The following is a 20693-nucleotide window of genomic DNA, read 5'->3' on the forward strand; positions in this document are numbered from 1 at the left end:
CTCCGAACTGCTTAGGAAGTTAACAACTGGTTCTCCCGAATAGGTGCGAACCAGCTGAATCCCACCACTGGTAACAAGTCACTTTTTATGTGCAGTTGTAACTTCAACTGGTCAACTGAATGGTTGTTAGGTCGATCTGTATTAGCGTCTTCACATTTCATTTAGAGAGTCAATCATATATTTGTTATAATTCCATCATTTCTAATGCTACATGTTCTCCTAAAAATCTACTAGATAAGGATTCTGCAATTTATTGAGAAAGTGCTCTGGATTCTCTGCTTCTTGTAAGTAGATTCATTTCCGGACATGCATAAATATATTGGAACTCTTTACTCTGATTCCAAGTTGGATTAGCAAATAAAACAAATGCTGGGTAGAAGGGGAAAGCAATAAAGAATGGAGTCACACTAAACTGTCAGATTGTGACCTTGTTTGCAAGTGAAAGCTGGATTGTGCTGACTCAACCGCTTCCCAGGGTCCTCCTGTTGGAACAAGGCTGGACTGTAGGACCAGCCGTTGAAGTAAGTCACAAAACAGGGATGCTCTCTTTGAAAAGTTACATTTATTTGGCTGCATGCACCGAGCTTGTTATAATGCAACAGAAAGACAGGTGTGGGGGGAAGGGAGGTGGGGTATTAGGGGGGAGGGGGGAGGGGGGATATATAGTATGTGCTAGATTTTAAAGTAACGTGACGGCACTTGTATACTGTTGCTCTTTAATTTCACTGTAAAAATAGGACAAGCTGAATATATTAATAGATTGTAGAAATACACCGAAGGGAGGAGTAGAGGGATAGAAGAAAGAGGGGTAGCGAGGGTGGGAGAGAGGACTGGAGGGAGGGGGAGGAGGAAGGGAGGGAGCGTATCGGGAGAGAGGAGTGGTAGAGGGAGAGGGGAAGTAGGGTAGAGGGGAATGATGGAGGGAAGAAGGGAAGTTGGAGGGGGGCGAAAGAAAGGGTGTATGGAGGGTCGAAGAGGTACATTGGGTTTCTATTTTGGGGGGTATTGTCGACAAGAGAAATGGCTGTGTTTATTGTTTAATGTTATATGGCCCCGGTTCTGCACAGTATATATGTGACTGTACGAAAATGAAAATGGAAAAATAAAAACACATTTTAAAAAAAAAAGAAAGACAGGTGGATGTTGGCTTAATCTTTTTTTCTTTTATTGATTTATTGGTTTATTGGTTTAAGAAGACCAATCGGAGATTTTAGGAACAGGGATCAGCCACTTTGCCCAAGAAAAGGAGGGCATTTATATCCACTTCCCTAATGAGTACTATAAAAGGCCTGTTGGCATTGAAGACAATTTTGTTCCAAGGAAGTGAGCGACCGGAAATTACAACTGTGGTGGAAGCGGCTGCTTCACTGCCTTCTTCATTTACCTGAAGAAATAAAATGTGCATGCTGAATTAGAAACATTCATCAGAGACCAAATAGAAACACTTATGGGGATTTCCCCCCTCCCCTCCATTGACAATCTTTTTCCCCTAAGAACATTAGGGCGGCAATACTTTATAGTTACTGTTAGTTAGACTATAGTTATCCCTATAGCCGTGACCCGACAAATGCGTGCATGACAACAGCGCACCGACGAAACCGTGGCAAGAAAACCGTGACATCATAAACGCACCAACGCACCAACAAAACCGCGGCCACAAAAGCGCGATTTCAGTTAAGGCTTAGGGTTAGGTTTAGGATTAGGTTTAGGGTTAGGTTTAGGGTTAGGTTTAGGATTAGGTTTAGGGTTAGGGTTAGGGTTAGGGTTAGGGTTATTAGGTTGTTATTAGTTCTTTGTTGAAGGTGCACTTTTGTCGGCGCGCTGTTGTCGGCGCGCTTCTGCACTCATTCGTCGGTGCGATTTCGACCTTGTGGTTTTCTCACCGCAGTTTCATCCGTGACCCGTCAAAACCGCGGAGGACAAAATCGCGCTCGACAAAAGCGCGCATGTGACGTCATCACAGCGCGACAAAAAAAATTAAAAATTGAAATAAAATTAAAATTAAAGCAAGCCGATTCACATAAAGGTAAGGGTTAGGGTTAGGGTTAGGGTTAGGTTAAGGGTTAGGTTTAGAGCGTTAGGGTTACGTTTAGCGTTAAGGTTTAGCGTTAGGTTTAGCGTTACGTTAACGGTTAGGTTTAGGGTTAGATTTAGGGTTAGGTTAAGGGTTAGGTTTAGGGTTAGGTTTAGGGTTAGGTTTGGGGGGGTTAGGGTAAGGTTTTCGCTTTATTTTTACATTTTTCGATCACAGCGCGATGTTTTCGTCGCGCTGTGATGACGTCAAATGCGCGCTTTCGTCGAGCGCGATTTTGTCCTCTGCGGTTTTGTGGTGGAACCGTTTCATCGGCGCGCTTTTGTCAAGCCCGCATTTGTCGGTGAACCCCCTATAGCCACTTCCTTTCCCATTGCTGCCCATTCCCAAAAGATGCCTATTGTAGTTATTTAATTCTCATGAGTAGACAGTAATCCCTTTTCAAAGTGTTTCTTCTAAAAGATCAGTGAGGGAGTGAGGAGGGATCTGTCTCTTCTTTCCTTTCATCTAGCAGGGCTTGATATTCATTCTTTTATCTTGTTCTTTTTAAGTACTGAACGGCTTCAAAGACGTCAGTCAAACAGGAAGAACGGAGATGAGGTCAGCACAGTGGTGCTGTCATACTTTGTGGAGCCCCCCACACACACCCGGTGGGGGGCATCCTCTCTCACCTCATCTTTAATATCTGTATGAAGCTGCTAAATGAGGTAGCTGATATTTTGAGGCAGAATTTCAGGGTGTGGATGGAACCAAACAGGCTGACTAACAAGACTGTTTGTCCACAAAGATTTTCCATCCAGCTAAACAAGTCGTAATGGTTAGATGAGCAAGCTTTGTTTGTTTCCTTCCTTCCTGCCTTTGTTATTTTTACAAATAACTCAAGGCAGCAAATATACCCAACATACCTTCCCCTTATTTTCCCCACAATAACAACCCTGTGAGTTGAGTTTGGCAGAGAGAGAGAGTGACTGGTCCAAGGCATCCAGCTGAGTTTTATGGCTAAGGCAGGACTAGAACCAGAGGTGGGTTCCCACCAGTTCGCACCTATTCGGTAGAACCGGTTCATCAAATCTACCGAACCAGTTAGAAGAGGTTCCACCAGTGGACCCGGAAAGCAGGCCACACCTACAGAAGAGGTTCCAAATTTTTTTGAAACCCACCACTGGTCCTTGGATATGATTATTCTACACTATCATGCTCATATTTATAAAACTCAGGGCCTCTGTGAAAGGTAAGGATGACTACTGCGTTTGTGGTGCAATCAGAACATTGCGTGTGTCGAAGTTGTTTTAACGCAAACCAAAGATGCCTTTTAAAAAACAAGTTTACATCCTATTCTTATGCAGGCCAGTGCTGTGTGTGAGGTAATTTAAGGTGGTTCTGACAAGTGTCGTCGGCATCTTCATATCCGGTCACATGGGCGGCAAGCCACTCCCATCCGGTCACATGGGTGGCAAGCCACTCCCACAAAGGAAGCCACACCCACAGAGTAGGTTCGAACAATTTTTGAAACCCACCACTGGTGTGAACTCTTTAAAAGGGTAGCATTTATAAAAGAATTTCTTTTGAAGTATTTCACTTCCTTGAAATAGGCCTGTACCAATTTCTACTGTGGTGCAATGGTGATCCAGAATGACTTGCCTTTTAGGTTTAGCTAACAATAGGTTTATTCAATAGCTGAAGCTTAATTTAGGAAAGAGAACAAAGTACAGTGGAAACAAAGAAGGAAACCTGACCCACCTCAAGGAAGGCTTTGTGAAATGCTTCAGAAACATAGAGACCTGCATCAGGATCTTCAGTTATGCCTAAAAAAGAGAACAGTGCAAAGGGGGGAAAAAAAGTGAATTTTCTTGTGGGAGAAACCAAAAAGACACAAAAGTTAATAATGATCCACGGGGTCTAAAGCTTTGCAGAAACCAGTCACCTTAGCTGGAATAAACGACTCTGCAAATATTTTTAGGTATTCTGGCCCACCCAAGGTCAGGAGTCCAGAGTTAAAACATTCTGGGGGTGTTGCAGAGTGAATGCACCTTCTCTATGCTTGTCTCTTGTGTGAGAAATTGCACCTCTAAATGCACTGTATATTTCTATATTTGCTTCAGTATTGCTTGGCTGTGAAGAATTTGTGGAAGAATTTGAGGAAGGTAATCAGGGAAATCATTTTACAAGAGAAGAGGTTTACAGTTCGTACTACAAGTTAATAGCTAACACCAGGAGATCTTTAGTTGGGTTTTGGTTTTTGGTTTTGTTTTTCTGTTTTTAGAAATTTCTGAATTACAATTCTCACTAGCACCAACCAGCTTGGGCTATAGTAAGGAACACTGGGAGCAGAGGTGGGTTCCTACCAGTTTGCACCTATTTGGTAGAACCGGTTCGTCAAATCTACCGAACCGGTTAGAAGAGGTTCCACCAGTGGACCCGGAAAGCAGGCCACACCTACAGAAGAGGTTCCCAAAATTTTTGAAACCCACCACTGGTCCTTGGATATGATTATTCTACACTATCATGCTCCTATTTATAAAACTCAGTGCCTCTGTGAAAGGTAAGGATGACTACTGCGTTTGTGGTGCAATCAGAACATTGAGTGTGTTGAAGTTGTTTTAACGCAAACCAAAGATGCCTTTTAAAAAACAAGTTTACATCCTATTCTTATGCAATGCTGTGTGTGAGGGAATTTAAGGTGGTTCTGACAAGTGTCGTTGGCATCTTCATATCCGGTCACATGGGCGGCAAGCCACTCCCATCTGGTCACATGGGCAGCAAGCCACTCCCACAAAGGAGGCCACACCCACAGAGTAGGTTCGAACAATTTTTGAAACCCACCACTGACTAGGAGCCATAATTCAGCAATATTGGGAGATCCAAATTTCTCACCCTTCATCTAAAATCAGAAAATAGGTGTGTGCTAAAATAATAGTTGGGGTCTAAGGGAGTTCGTTTGTGTAATATTCTTAAAAATAACCATGTTCATATTTCTTTATGCATATACAAGGAAGAGGAACTAAGCACATTGATAATCATGGGTCTCTGACCCAGGAATAGGAGATGCCCTTACTTCAATCATCCAAAACACTTTTTCCATCCTGAGTCTTCAAGATATTAAACAAAATAGCATGAAAATTCTGAACTACCTGGAGTATTAAATTAGGAATCTAGAAGCACATTTTCTGACTAACACATAAAAAGGTGTTGTGACTCGGCAGAAACCTCCTGTGAGTTGTTTCGGCATGCACGCAAGAAAAGGGCTGACCGATTCACAGGAGAGGATAATGAGCAGCTGTTGCTCGTTATCCTCCTGCTGCGGATAAAAATGACTGATGGTGCCACGCCCTGGTTGCAGAAGTCAACATTCCGGTTCTGTTCCTGTTCTAGTCAAGTTTGTTTGCAACCATCCAGAAAAAGCACTTGGATAAGTGATTTGATTTATATAATCCTGTTTTGCTGTAGTTTACTTTTGCCAGAGAATTTATCTGTGTTTATTTTGGGCTCGTAGCCAGCAAGAGCCCGGACTGATAAAAACATTCCTTTGAACATTCGGTCTGGCTGTAGTTTTTGAATGGGCAAGGTGGGGGTCAAATCAAAAAGGCATACAGTTTCATTCCCTAGATGTCAGCTATCGCTCATGACATTTAAAAAAATAAAACAGGTTAATCAGAGAACATGTTACCAGTCTCCTTGGCTTGGGCTATAGTGCCATTTCAAAAAGGTTCTTTGAAGTAAAACAGAAAGTCTATTTTCCACAATGCATGTGGAAAAGTATCTTGAAGAGGGAATTCTGGTCCATAGATGAGAAAGACTGCATTATAATTTTTTACTAAATTCATGGTTGCGTCCCATTAAAGCACATCCCAACTGACCTGGTAGACTGGCTCTTTCAGGGCTGAAAAGATCTCTTAATCCCATTTCTTGGAGTTTCTCCTTCAGGCTGAAGCTGCTTTCTATCTTGAAACGGGGCAAATGTACTGAGAGAGAGACCTCCTTCAAGGCACCGAACCAGCTTTCCAGCTTCTCTGCGGTCAGCTGCTCCTCCACTTGGGCCAAAGGTGTGTCCACATAAGGTAGGATAAAGACCATTGTAATATCGTCCCCTTGGTAAGGGAGCTCCAACACTTGAACTTTGGCACTTGCGATGGAAGCATAACGGAATCTCGTTTCCTGAAACATCGTGGGCACCTGGCAAGGCTCAGCGTTGGCTCTAAAAAAGGGCTCCTCGTTGGTGTTGTCAAGAGGGAATTTGGATTTCCAGTGACCCTAGATCAACATAGTGACAGAAAACAGAGCCATCAGCCAGAAAGTTAATGGGTTAGTGTGGCACAACAAAACCGCGCTCGACTAAAGCGTGCCCGATTAAACCGCGTCGCTGACGTCATCAACAGGGCAACAACAGCGAGCGCGGAGAAAGAAGGGCGCTTTAAAAGCAAGCCGATTCAACTTAAGATAAGGGTTAGGTTTAGGGTTAGGTGTAGGATTAGGTTTAGGGTTAGGTTTAGGGTTAGGTTAAGGGTTAGGGTTAGGTTTAGGGTTAGGTTAAGGGTTAGGTTTAGGGTTAGGTTTAGGGTTAGGTTAAGGGTTAGGATTAGGTTTAGGGTTAGGTTAAGGGTTAGGTTTAGGGTTAGGTTTAGGGTTAGGTTTAGGGTTAGGTTTAGGATTAGGTTTAGGGGGGTTAGGTTTAGGTTTAGGGGTTAATTTTAGGTCCAGCGTTTACAGCGTGCTTCTGTCTCCGCGCTGTTGTCGCCCTGTGATGACGTCAGCTACGCGGTTTCGTCAAGCGCGCTTTAGTCGAACGCGGTTTTGTGGTGGAACCATGGGTTAGGGCAGTACACCAACCTGGTCCCAAACTATTGCTCCTAAACCTTCAAATGCTAGTTGAACAAATGTTATCTGAACAAATATTCTATAGAACTCTGCATTTATTTTCTTTTAATGGATCCAGATTTCCACAAAATCAATTGAAAATTTATAAGAAAGCTTATTCCAGTACGACGATAAGAAAGTGCAATACACAACCTAACCCATATTAGGCACATTGAGTACACATCTCTAGAAAATGTTCACAACATAAACAAGATTTAAATCCACAAATTCTTCTATAAACTTGGACACCAGAGAAGAGGAGAAGCAGAAACAGATCCACGTCTTTTCATTACCTGGAGCCAAGCTCCTTTCTTGACAAACAGTAAAATAGGGAAGGAGGAAAGCCTCAAGGAGAAGCCTAGGAGCAGGGCCTAAGTAGGCACACTTTATTGGCATTTGGGAGATAGAAGTTTAGTAGGTTGCAAATATTTTGACATGGAAAGTGGGGAAAGGTTAACTGTCAGCCCCTGGATTGCCAGTCGCTCTGGGGCTGCCATTCGGGCATGGAAGGAGAGCCACCAGCTGGGACGTACATCCACACCTGCTGAATTCCCTGCCCGGCAAACGCATACATGCCAGGAACCCCTGCCTAGCTGTGGGGAGGGCAGGTACATCCCTGACAAGCCTGCAGTAGCTAAGGAGTCTGCAGAAAGCCAGCTGGGGGATAGGCTTCTGTTGTGGCCCAGCAGGAGCCGTTGGAGCTGCCACCAGACTCCAACAGCGAGGGGCCCTATGAGTCGGCTATGGAGGATGTGGAGGACCCTGGACAGGGTTCCAACTACGAGCAGGGCGCAGAGAGGCTGGTTGGCCACCAGGTGGCAACTGAGCCTTGGACCAGTGGGGAGGAGACAAGGGAGAGTGATGCAGAAGCCAGCAGTGAGTTGTTCCTTGATGCACGCCATTGAAGAGCTACTAGGCGTCAGGAACAATTATGCAATTACAGGAGGTAATTGCACTCAGCTGGTGGTCATTAGGCTTCTCTTCAGACTATAAAAAAGACTGCTTGTGGACACGCCCCCCTTGCAGAAGCCAACACATTGACTAAAGAGAACTGTTGTAACTAACTTGGCAGGCTGGATTGCTGCCAAGGTTTGTCTGAGTTGCTGCCAAGGTCCTTATCTGTTTGTTTGCTTGGCTTTCAGCCACAGAGATTTTGGTCTTGCTATTAAAGGACATTCTAATTAAGATTGCCTCGGCTTTCGTTACTGGACAGAGGAGGGGGTCAGAACAGGCTTCATAAACAGCTGATGCGTGGCAGACCAGATGAGCAACAGAGCGTGCGCAAACGCAGGGGCCTGGCATGCCAAAAGCAAGCATGGCGTGCTGGATGGAAAGCTGCAAGGACACTGGCAAAGTGGTGGTGCATGAGGGGTGGTAATTGGGGCAGGGCTTGGGGGGGTGGAACTGTGGGGGTGGGGTAAAGGGCATTTAAGGGGTGCACGGTTAAACCGCAGTAGCACTGATTTTGTTTTCCTTACTGTTTGTCACTCTGTGCCAGGTTTCCAGATTGCCAGATAAAAAGTACTCAATTAACTTTCTTGCCTGCATTTCTTGTCTGCTAAACACTGGAAAGTGACATTAAACTTGAAGCTATGCTTGAGAATACTGGTGCCAGCTTATTTCCTTGCACAGTATAAAATCTGGCAATATTTGCTGGAACCAACAGGAAATGTTATTAGTATGTTCTAATGTTCTAGTCATTAGCTGTTCGCCAGGCATCCTGAAAAACTGAGAGAGTTTGAGGATGTTCTAAAACCTGCAGACTGAGAACCAGACAGGATTGTTCTTCCTTCTGTTATATGCTGTCTTAAGACTGAGATTTCTTAAATTCCACCAGATTCAGAAAAAGCCCTCTATAGGAAGCAACAATACTGTAATTGCACAGGAGGCCACACTTATAGTCATCAGGCGTTCTTGACCTGATGATTCTTATAGCAGGATTTTAGAGAGACCTGACCTGGAGCACTTCCATCTTATCACATTCTGAAGAGAGGATAATAAAAGAAGAATATGGTGTAAAATGTAATTGTGATAAATTCAGAATTTAAAATTAAGCAATGAAAGAATTTACTACATTCTACAAAAAAAGTACTGTGCCAAAAGGCATTCAATCATCTGTACATATATTTGCTAACTCTTGCAAGATTTGGTTATAAATACAAGTCAGGAATAAGGAGTTTAAATAGAGGCATTTAAATAAATTGAAGACCTCAGGCAAGCTTCCTCCTTTTTTTCATTAGCAGCAAGGCCTATTATTGGAGGAGGGACATCTGTTAGAAATGTGTGAAATGGTTTGAAGATTGTGCTTATCAAATTAGGTAGGCTTCATTCTTCTTGTCTGTCTTAACTTGAAAAAAATGTGGGTTGCATTGAAGTCAAAGTTAGCCAAATTACTTTCAGTGGAGCTTTTCAGAAAAATCTGCAAGATTCAGTTTTAAGGTTTATTTTCCATACCTTGAAGTAAATTGTGTTGACTAGTATCATAACAGTTAATTCATTAATGACTCCTTCTGGGATCACATTTGTTATACGCTTCTCAGTTTTATTTGCCACCCAATCATTGATGATTTTTCTAGATAATTCTGGCTTCTCCTGAAAGAGATAACATGGAAAAAAGTAGCGATATGTATGTATGTATGTATTCCCCTGGCTTAGCTGATAAGGGAAGAGAGCTTGTGGCTTAGAGATTAATATAACTGCTTAATATGTAAAAACAGCCCAAGTTCGAATCCCAGCAAGGGTATGGCTAGCTGATGAGAGCTAAATAGCTTGAAATAGATCTATACTAATCTCCCTACATTTATTTATCAGCAATATATAATATCTTCTAAGATTGAGATTGTCTTGGCAACGTTTCAGCGAGGTCTCACCCGCCATCTTCAGGCTGGAACGTTGCCAAGACAATCTCAATCTTACATGGGAAAAGACCTGAATACAACAAGACCAGCATACCTACACCCGTGAAAATCTACGAAAACATATCTATATCTATATCTATATCTATATCTATAGCAATAGCAATAGCAATAGCAATAGCAATAGCAGTTAGACTTATATACCGCTTCATAGGGCTTTCAGCCCTCTCTAAGCGGTTTACAGAGAGTCAGCATATTGCCCCCAACAATCTGGGTCCTCATTTTACCCACCTCGGAAGGATGGAAGGCTGAGTCAACCCTGAGCCGGTGAGATTTGAACCGCTGAACTGCTGATCTAGCAGTAGCCTGCAGTGCTGCATTTAACCACTGCGCCACCTTGGCTCTATATTTATATCTATATCTATATCTATATCTATATCTATATCTATATCTATATCTATATCTATATCTATCTATATCTATCTATATCTATCTATATCTATCTATATCTATATCTATATCTATATCTATATCTATATCTATATCATCTATCTATATCTATATCATCTATATCTATATCTATATCTTAAAGTCACATATATATACCTTTCACCCTGGCTTGGCTGATAAGGAGTCGAGCTCTGTAGCTCAGTGGTTAACACATCTGCCTAAGAGGCAATACAGCACAGGCTCGATTCCCAGTAAGGGTATGGCTAGCTGATGAGAGCCAAATAGCTTGAAATAGATCTATACTAGTCTCCCTTTATTTATTTATCAGCACAAATATAACATATCTATCTATCTATCTATCTATCTATCTATCTATCTATCTATCTATCTATCTATCTATCTATATGTGCGCACACACACTTACAGCATATACAACTAAAATATCAATGAGATATTAATAGAATAGAATATAATTCTTTATTGGCCAAGTGTAATTGGACACACAAGAAATACAATGAATACAAGATACAATGAAAGCCATTAAATGCTATTAATATAAAATACTGTGACCATTTGGAGATTTCCCCTCTCAATTGACTTCCCCGTGTTATTATTAGCTCATTCCTTACAGCAGTGTTCCTCAACCTTTGGAACTTTAAGATAAGTAAACCCGGATCCCGGAATTCCCTAGCCAGAATGCCAGCTGGGGAATTCTAGGGGTTGAGGTTCACACATCTTAAAAGTTTCTAAGGATGGGAAATACTGCCTTATACGGTAGTAAGGATTGAATTAAACTATTTTAATGTTGTAGATAATTGATATCAAAACTACCTCAAATTTAATACAACCTCATGGCTAACCTTGCGAATTAAAAAGCAGAAGTTCATAGTGCAGTAAGCAACAAGACAATACTTGGATGCCACAATCAGTGGGATCAGAGCAATAACAATTGCCCTCTTGAATGGAGTAGGACAGCGTCGAAACTGGCTGAACTAGTTTTTTTTAATTTTCTTTCTTTCTTTTTCTCAACTAGTCCAAGAACTACAATTATTCACCCCCCTGGCAACCTGGATTAGATTTGTCCCACCCCAAATTTTGTTCTCCTCTTAAAGCAGATAAACTCAGAATTAGAAAAGATTATCGGAGTACTAGCCTACCTGCAAGATAGGATGGTATAGCATTTATATTGTTGGATCATCACGTATTTGAGAAATATTCAAATATTACTGGATGGTTTTTGGCAAGTCAAGAGATTCTTCTTGTGAAAAACTGGAGGAGGTAATGTCATGTATGCCACACTGGTTATAACTTCAATATATTATTAGTGTTAGCATTTGAAAAAAATGTGTATCCAAGAAGCATACAATATATGGATTGGGGGGAAAGTGATAAAATTAGCTATGCTGACTATACGAAAACTTGTACAAAGGCAATATCTTTGTTAGGACAACAAAAGCATCGTAACAGAGTGCATAAAGGTTTGAATTCTTTCGAACCTTTTTTTCTGGCTGGGTGGTAAACCAAGGAGTGCAGGGTAAGCCAAGTGTGGAGTAAGACAAAGACAGGGAAATCAACACTATTCAAAGGCTGGGGCATCACCAGGCCAAAAGCCAAAGTACAACAGAGAAAATGTTACTTTAGCAATAGCAATAGCAGTTAGACTTATATACCGCTTCATAGGGCTTTCAGCCCTCTCTAAGCGGGTTACAGAGTCAGCATATTGCCCCCACATCTACATCCTCATTTTACCCACCTCGGAAGGATGGAAGGCTGAGTCAACCTTTGAGCCGGTGAGATTTGAACCACTGAACTGCTGAACTAGCAGTCAGCTGAAGTGGCCTGCAATACTGCACTCTACCCAATGCGCCACCTCAGCTCATTACTTTGCATCAGAGGTGGGTTCCTACCAGTTCGCACCTATTCAGTAGAACCGGTTCGTCAAATCTACCGAACCGGTTAGAAGAGGTTCCACCAGTGGACCCGGAAAGCAGGCCACACCTACAGAAGAGGTTCCAAAATTTTTTTGAAACCCACCACTGGTCCTTGGATATGATTATTCTACACTATCATGCTCATATTTATCAAACTCAGTGCCTCCGTGAAAGGTAAGGATGACTACTGCGTTTGTGGTGCAATCAGAACATTGCGTGTGTTGAAGTTGTTTTAACGCAAACCAAAGATGCCTTTTGAAAAACAAGTTTATCATATTCCTATGCACGCCAGTGCTGTGTGTGAGGTAATTTAAGGTGGTTCTGACAAGCGTCGTCGGCATCTTCATATCCGGTCACATGGGCGGCAAGCCACTCCCATCCGGTCACATGGGTGGCAAGCCACTCCCACAAAGAGGCCACACCCACAGAGTAGGTTCGAACAATTTTTGAACCCCACCACTGCTTTGCATTCACCCACAGCAGCATTCAGTCAGCAATCAAGGGTGCTTTCAAAGAGTTACAGAACCACACCAAGGTTTTCAGGGACATTACAGGATCCTGAGGCTTACAGAATATGATACTCAACTACTTGCAAATAGAGCAACTTTACCCCATTGTACTGTATGCTTAGCTCACCTTGAAGTTCAAAGGCCAAAGTTTAGCTCCGTAAACCGCTTCGCTAATGTCCTGGTAGGTTTCATTGAATTTGAGAGATTTTTCCCCAAAAAGGCGATTGGCTGATACCAACTCGGAGGATTTGTTGACTTTCTTGTACAGCCGGCAGTTCAGTTTGGCAAAGAAGAAGTGGATTTGATCAGATGTTTTTTCTGAAATGGTATCAAACTGAAAAACCTTTAAAAAGAGACCAAGGAGAAAGGAATTGGAAAACAGTTCAGCTATTGGAAGAAGTGGCCCTGCCTAGAAAATGCCACTTGGTGGCCTGCCCAATTTCAGTTGAGATATTGGAACTGAAAAGAGTGTGATGCCAGATTAACATGGCACATTTGAGGCATATTTGAAGGTCAGAAGAAGCTTAACATTGTAATGGTTTCAGGTATATAGGAAAATTGGTTCCACCACAAAACCGCGGTAGACTAAAGCGCGCTCGACGAAAGCGCGTACGTGATGTCATCACAGCGCGACGAAAACAGCACGCTGTGAGCGGTAAACTTAAAATTAATCCGTAAATCTAAACCTAACCCCCCGAAACCTAACCCTAAACCTAACCCTAACCCTTAACCTAATCCTAAACCTAACCCTTAACCTAACGCTAAACCTAACGCTAACCCTTAACCTAACCCTAAACCTAACCCTAAACCTAAACCTTACCTTTATGTGAATCGGCTTGCTTTAATTTTATTTTAATTTTAATTTAATTTATTTTTAATTTTATTTGTCGCGCTGCTGATGACGTCACGTATGCGCTTTCGACGGGCACGCTGTAGTCTACCGCGGTTTTGGCATGCCACGGGAAAATTTACTAAGCCTCAGAAATCATTGGCACATTATTTTAGAAGCCTAGAAAATTAATTGTGCAAACAATGGTCGCGTTTATGCTAAATAACATTTTTTTCATTTGACTTTGTGATCTGTCCCTCAAAATATTTGAATGTATGGAGGGAACCCTCATTCAAAGATGTTTTCAGTGCAAAGTATATGGAAATCATGGCTCTTATCAGGCTTCAAAACTTAGTATGCCTGGCTGATCCACATCGACAAAGAAGCTGCCTTCATTTTGAACAATTTGAAGGTTTTTAATTCAGATTTTTAGAATCGGAATGTGTACATGCGCATGTATCATTAGTGCATAACAATTTTAGGGTTCCACCACAAAACCGCGTTCGACTAAAACGCGCTCGACGAAACCACGTAGCTGATGTCATCACAGCGCGATGAAAAAAGCATGCTGTAAACGCTAAAGCTAAAATTAACCCCTAAACCTAAACCTAACCCCCCTAAACCTAATCCTAAACCTAATCCTAAACCTAATCCTAAACCTAATCCTAACCCTTAACCTAACCCTAAACCTAACCCTAACCCTTAACCTAACCCTAAACCTAACCCTTACCTTAACTTGAATCGGCTTGCTTTCAAAGCGCTATTTAAAGCGCCCTTTTTTCTCCGCAGTCGCTGTTGTTGCCCTGCTGATGATGTCAGCGATGCGGTTTAATCGGGCGCGCTTTAGTGGAGCGCGGTTTTGTCATGCCACGCAATTTTAGTATTCATGGATTTTAAGGAGACGATAGATTGTAAGGAAGTATCTTATATACACTGCTCTGTAACACGCTTCCTTGATAATGACATCTATTTTTCTTTAAAAGTATGTTAAGGCTGTGGATATAAAATGGGAGGAGAATGATCTTTGCAGTAGTAGCCCAAATCCAACCTAATCACCAAGGAACCTGACCACAGTCCTAACCTGACATTTACCGTCATTAGCTGCTGAAGAGTTCTACCACAAGCACCCAACTTGGTCATGGCAAAGGCGGTGGAAATACTGATTGGTGACATAAAGAAGTTTTCATTTTCATCCCTGCCATTGGTTAAATTCTTGTATAAGAGGACAGCAAAGCGGGAATTAGCCTTGGACAACTCCCAGACACGAGGGTTGGTAGAAGATGGAATTCTCTCTTGATCAACCTCCTCTTGCAACTTTTTCTCCGGGTTACGATAAATGCAGACTGGATTTACAGGGATATCCTTTGGCTTGGCAGTACATATATCTTGTACTGGGTGGGCCTTTATGGTGCCAGTAGAGTACAAACATAAAAGAAACAATATCAGGGAATGCATCTTCCTGTAATCAAGAGAAAATAACATTTGGGACTGTATATTACAACCGTGGCACGACAAAACCGCGGTCCACTAAAGCGCGCCCGATTAAAGCGCGTCGCTGATGTCATCAGCAGCGCGACAACAACGACCGCGGAGAAAAAAGGGTGCTTTAAAAAGTGCTTTTAAAGCAAGCTGATTCACGTAAAGGTAAGGGTTAGGTTTAGGGTTAGGTTAAGGGTTAGCGTTAGGTTTAGCGTTAGGTTAAGGGTTAGGTTTAGGGTTAGGTTTAGGGTTAGGTTTGGGGGGGTTAGGTTTAGGTTTACGTGTTGATTTTAGCTTTACCGCTCACAGCGTGCTTTTTCCGTCGCGCTGTGATGATGTCAGGTACGCAGTTTCATCGAGCGCGCTTTAGTCGACCGCGGTTTTGTGGTGGAACCTATTACAACACATTTTTCCCCCAAATCAAGACCATTTTACATTCCAGTGTGGTGTGTGAACCATTTGGAGGAGTGATTTGAATGGTTGACAGAAAGCTAATGCCATTTTTGGTAGAAGCACCCTAAGCCAAGAGACACGTGCGTATATTCCTGACTGGCATTTGGTTTTCCTAGGGATTGCTTTGAGAAATAGGAAGGAATCAAGAGGTGGGTTCCTACCAGTTCGCACCTATTCGGTAGAACCGGTTCGTCAAATCTACCAAACCGGTTAGAAGAGGTTCCACCAGTGGACCCGGAAAGCAGGCCACACCTACAGAAGAGGTTCCAAAATTTTTTGAAACCCACCACTGGTCCTTGGATATGATTATTCTACACTATCATGCTCATATTTATAAAACTCAGTGCCTCTGTGAAAGGTAAGGATGACTACTGCGTTTGTGGTGCAATCAGAACATTGCGGGTGTTGAAGTTGTTTTAACGCAAACCAAAGATGCCTTTTAAAAAACAAGTTTACATCGTATTCTTATGCATGCCAGTGCTGTGTGTGAGGTAATTTAAGGTGGTTCTGACAAGTGTCGTCGGCATCTTCATATCCGGTCACATGGGTGGCAAGCCACTCCCATCCGGTCACATGGGCGGCAAGCCACTCCCACAAAGGAGGCCACACCCACAGAGTAGGTTCAAACAATTTTTGAAACCCACCACTGGAAGGAATGAAGGGTAGGATTCTAAGCACAGTTACAACAGATTAACAGACATTTCCTTTTACTTCAAGTTGGGTAAAGGAGAGTCACAGCCCACAGCCTTGACCACGTATGTCAATCTCTTCATATAAATGGACTTTTTCTTGTCTACTTTGAAACAGAAAAAGAAAAGACAAAAACTACCTCGGCTAGCAGCTTCAAAAGGAAAATAATAAATTCACAACAATTAGCATATATCCCGCAGATGGTTTTAATCTGCAATTTAAGAATGGAATTTTCACATACAATAGGATCTTTGATTTTTATAGGAAGTTCAACTGCTTATAAGAGGATATTTTGGGGTGAGATGCATTAATTAGATATTTGGTTAGCTACATAACAACCAACCAAAAACAGTAGCCATCTCCTGCCATTGTTTCCCAGCAACCTGTAGTCTATATTGTTGTGACTATCAAGGATTTAGAGCTTAATTTACATATATTTATCTAACCCTCCTTGAAAAACCATTAAAGTTGAAGCCTAGGAAGAAAGCCATTCATTTGACTGCCGTTATTTACCATATCAGATTCCATTAAACTGCCTTTGAGTTCTAGAACTATTAGAAGGAAATCTTAGATTTAGCCTCTTTCAATCCTCCCTTTATTAATTGGAGTTAAGTAACTCAGTAAATTAATTTGCAATAACCCTGTGAGGTGAGTTGGGCTGAGAGACTTTCATGCCTAAGGTGGCACTAGAACTCACCCATCTCTTGGTTTCTAGCAAGCACCTCCTGACATTCTTTTTAAAAATAGCCCCAAAGGTTGAACATTTAAATGATTCTAGAGAAGAATGTAACAATACACTAGATCAGTGGTCTCCAACCTTGGCAACTTTAAGACTTGTGGACTTCAATTCCCAAACTCTCTGAGAGTTGAAGTCCACAGGTCTTAAAGTTGCCAAGGTTGGAGACCACTGCACTAGATAACTGACCACTCATGGCCGTTTAATGTTTCCCTAAAATCTGTTACCAAAGAAGACTGCTACTTCACTTGGGATTGATCCCACATAAGAAGCTACTGAAGATTTCTCATTGAAAACCTTTATTTCACAATAAAGTTTGTGAAAGAATGTGGGAAAATTATATTCTTTTTTCCCATTCTGTTAACCAATTCCTATTTTTCTAGTGAAAGTTATTACATACTTCTACCATTGTGTTGTATGTTTTCTTTGCATAGTAAATATCTGAAATTTCTTACCTCTTCCTGCGTTATTTCTCTCCAGTAGCGTAGGATGTTCAAAGGGCTGAATTGTTACTTTAGGCAAAAAAAAACCAAACCCAATTTCAATCCTGATAGAATATTCCTGATGGAGCTTATTGCCCAGTCGTACTGTCCTCAACCAGCTCCAAAACAAGAGAAGGAGAGAAGAGGAAAGGGGGTGGGAAAGCCATGACGGTCAAAGGCCATTGATCTCGAAAAGCAAGTTAAACAAATAGGAGAGCAAAGCAATGTTTATTCTGAGAAAAAGCTTTAATGTTCAACCTGAGGACAACATGCCACACACATATGGCACAGACCCAACCCAGTGAGAAAACTGTCATTGAAAAGGAAGTTGCCTTCTTTGCTGTGCATAATCTTCGTTTAGCCACCGAGAGAGATTTTAAGACTTATTCCTGTTAGGTCGAAGAGAATTCTTTGGAGCGAAAGCAAACAATGGGGCTTTCCAAGGGCCTCTTTTTGAGGAGTGCTGGAGTCAGAATCCCAGCCCTTTGCCAGAAACAGTGATTAAAGTACACCGTGGTGAGGTCAGAGCCTGCAGATAACAAATAGTGGAGAGAACAATGGGGAAATATGACTGGGTTGGAGGCAGGGGTGGGTTTTTCGCCCCGTTCCAACCGGTTCGGTTGGAACGGGGCCAGCGGCGCGCACGTGCACGCGTGCGGTGCACGCATGCGTACTAGCGTCTGTGCGATGCTCCAGCTGCTCCTGGAGGATCGCGCAGGCGCTGTATGCATCCTGCGCATGCGTGGAAGCGCAGAACTCGTCAAAACCGGGTAAGGAGTGCGGGCGCACGGGATGCCCTTCGCCATTCCCGGAAGTTACTTACTTCCGGATTCGCCGACCAACCGGTTCGCAGGGACCGCCGCGAACCGGTTGAAACCCACCCCTGGTTGGAGGGGAAGAGACACTCCAGTGCAGGCTCCCATTGCATCTTTCAAGGATTTTAACAATGGGGAAATATGACTGGGTTGGAGGCAGGGGTGGGTTTCTCGCCCCATTCCAACCGGTTCGGTTGGAACGGGGCCGGCAGCGCGCGCGTGCACGCGTGCGGTGCACGCATGCGTACTAGCGTCTGTGCGATGCTCCAGCTGCTCCTGGAGGATCGCGCAGGCGCTGTATGCATCCTGCGCATGCGTGGAAGCACAGAACTCGTCAAAACCGGGTAAGGAGTGCTGGCGGGTGGGTGGGCCAGTCGCCGTTCCCAGAAGTTACTTACTTCTGGGTTCGCCGACCAACCGGTTCGCAGGGACCGCCACGAACCGGTTGAAACCCACCCCTGGTTGGGAGTGCAGGCTCCCATTGCATCTTTCAAGGATTTTAACAATGGGTAGTTCCACACAAGGATAGTGGGCTAGGTTCTAAATGCTCCCCTTCGTTTCCCCACTCCACCCAGTGTGTGATGCGACAAATGCGCGCATGACAAAAGCATGCCGACAAAACTGCGGGGCTAAAACCACGATGTCATCAATGTGCCGACAACAGTGCGCCGACAGCGCGCCGACAGAAGCGCGATTTAAGTTAAGGTTAGGTTTAGGTTTAGGTTTACGGTTAGGTTTAGGGTTAGGGTTAGGTTTAGAGCGCACTTATGTCGGCGTGCTGTTGTCGGTGCGCTTCAGCGCTCATCCGTTGGCGCGGTTTAGAACTCGCGGTTTTGTCACCGCGGTTTAGTTGGGCGCACTTTTGTCGGGCGCCCTTTTGTCAGTGAACCCACACAGTGTACTGAAACCTCCAAGATGCTTATGGCTACTAAATCTCTAACATGTTACTACCCTTTATTGCCAGGATTGTTGCAGCTCAGATCTGGTACTCCAAGCACAGCTAAAACTTCCTTTTACAAAATACTCGACTTCTGAGTCCACTTTCCTACCAGCTTCCCCCTCTCTCTTGAAGAAGGGCAGCCACGATGATCTCTTCATACCCTCTACAGTTTGGAGTGCATGTTTGGGGAACTTCCATTTTAAGGCTCTTCGGTAAGTTAAACTAACCCATACCGACACCAAGAAGCTTTCTGGCTCTTCTATTTGACACTGGGGAAAAGAAAAAGGGCCCATCCAGACCTCTGGTCAATTTCACCCTACTCTGCTTGGTGGGGTTCCACCACAAAACCGCATTCGACTAAAGGGTGCTCGACGAAACCGCGTAGCTGATGTCATCACAGGGCGACAACAGCGTGGAGACAGAAGCACGCTGTAAACGCTAAACCTAAAATTAACCCCTAAACCTAAACCTAACCCCCCTAAACCTAATCCTAAACCTAACCCTTAACCTAACCCTAAACCTAACCCTAACCCTTAACCTAACCCTAAACCTAACCCTAGCCCTTACCTTAACTTGAATCGGCTTGCTTTCAAAGCGCTATTTAAAGCACCCTACTTTCTCCGCGCTCGCTGTTGTCGCCCTGTTGATGACGTCAGCGACGCGGTTTAATCGGGCGCGCTTTAGTCGAGCGCGGTTTTGTCATGCCACGGCTTGGTGGCTGCACCCAGAAGAGTTGCCAGAATCTGCAAGCCGAGAAAAGTCTCTGGCTGCTTCTCCCATTCTGCCTTTTCAACCACAAACAGCTGTGGTTAGACTTGAGCATTAAAAAAAACCCCACCTGGTTGTTAAAAGGATTCACAGCTGAGCAGAAAATAGTCCCTTGAACATCATTTTTCTTATATGTATATCTAGATATTATTTTCCCTAGATAAATAAAGCAAGCCTGCTAAAACCCAAAACTTTTAAATTAAATTGAAATTAGGTGGGTTTTTTTTCAAGGGGGGGAGGGAAATACGTGTCCCATAGAAATTATTATCATCCATGAAATGGGGCTTGTTGATGAGAGACATTTATTAGGCTTATTTACAATTTTCTGATTTTAATGACCACTTAGGACCTAGCTTCAAATTCTTTGGTGGAATGTAGCAACAGTGAAAACGTCGTATGAAAAAAAGGCGGAAAGGAAAGGTAGTTTTATTGAAGATGGCCTATTTGTGATTTTTATTATCAGGCATTTCCCCTAATGCCTCAAAGGGGGGCTTTACAGCAGCCTGAATTAGAATCTGCTACCAGCTGTGTGTTCTGCAAGAGATCTTTCCTTGTATGACTACAAACCAACATAATTTTTGTATATATGCTGCATCTAAAACATTTTAGTGCATTTCTGGAGAATGTTTGAATTAGTTGGTAGTTAACGCCCTCAAGAAAAGCTCATTTATCCTATTTCTTCTGCCCAGAGTCCACTAAGTTACTGGCAGATCCTGATTTCTAGCTCCTAGAATCGGTTCCACCACAAAACCGCGGTAGACCCAAGTGCGCTCGACGAAAGCGCGTACCTGACGTCATCACAGCGTGACGAAAACATCACGCTGTGAGCGGTAAAGTTAAAATTAACGCGAAAACCTTACCCTAACCCCC

General features: G+C 43.1%; 1 protein-coding gene across 1 annotated transcript; it reads right to left on the reverse strand.

The window, feature by feature from the left end:
• Positions 1-1141: 1141 nt before the first annotated feature.
• Positions 1142-17461, reverse strand: SERPINC1 (serpin family C member 1). The gene is made up of 7 exons (XM_087726753.1): positions 17274-17461; positions 14553-14919; positions 12759-12974; positions 9341-9478; positions 5890-6283; positions 3773-3837; positions 1142-1384 (listed from the first exon to the last, which is right to left on the reverse strand). The coding sequence occupies exons 2-7, from the start codon at positions 14913-14915 to the stop codon at positions 1211-1213; spliced, it is 1350 nt and encodes a 449-aa protein (XP_087582879.1). The 5' UTR covers positions 14916-14919; positions 17274-17461; the 3' UTR covers positions 1142-1210.
• Positions 17462-20693: the final 3232 nt, after the last annotated feature.

Source organism: Thamnophis sirtalis, unplaced genomic scaffold (genome assembly GCF_051295495.1).
Source record: "Thamnophis sirtalis isolate CommonGarterSnake01/CBP01778 unplaced genomic scaffold, rThaSir2_p1.2 scaffold_12, whole genome shotgun sequence".
NCBI classification, from domain to species: Eukaryota; Metazoa; Chordata; class Lepidosauria; order Squamata; family Natricidae; genus Thamnophis; species Thamnophis sirtalis.

Excerpts from the sequence above, each read along its gene's own strand:
- SERPINC1 (XM_087726753.1), bottom strand. The coding sequence starts at position 14,915 with ATGCATTCCCTGATATTGTTTCTTTTATGTTTGTACTCTACTGGCACC. Across the intron at positions 9,479-12,758 it reads TTTGGCCTTTGAACTTCAAG|GAGAAGCCAGAATTATCTAG; the intron begins GTGAGCTAAGCA and ends TATCTCTTTCAG. Across the intron at positions 6,284-9,340 it reads TCAACACAATTTACTTCAAG|GGTCACTGGAAATCCAAATT; the intron begins GTATGGAAAATA and ends ATGTTGATCTAG.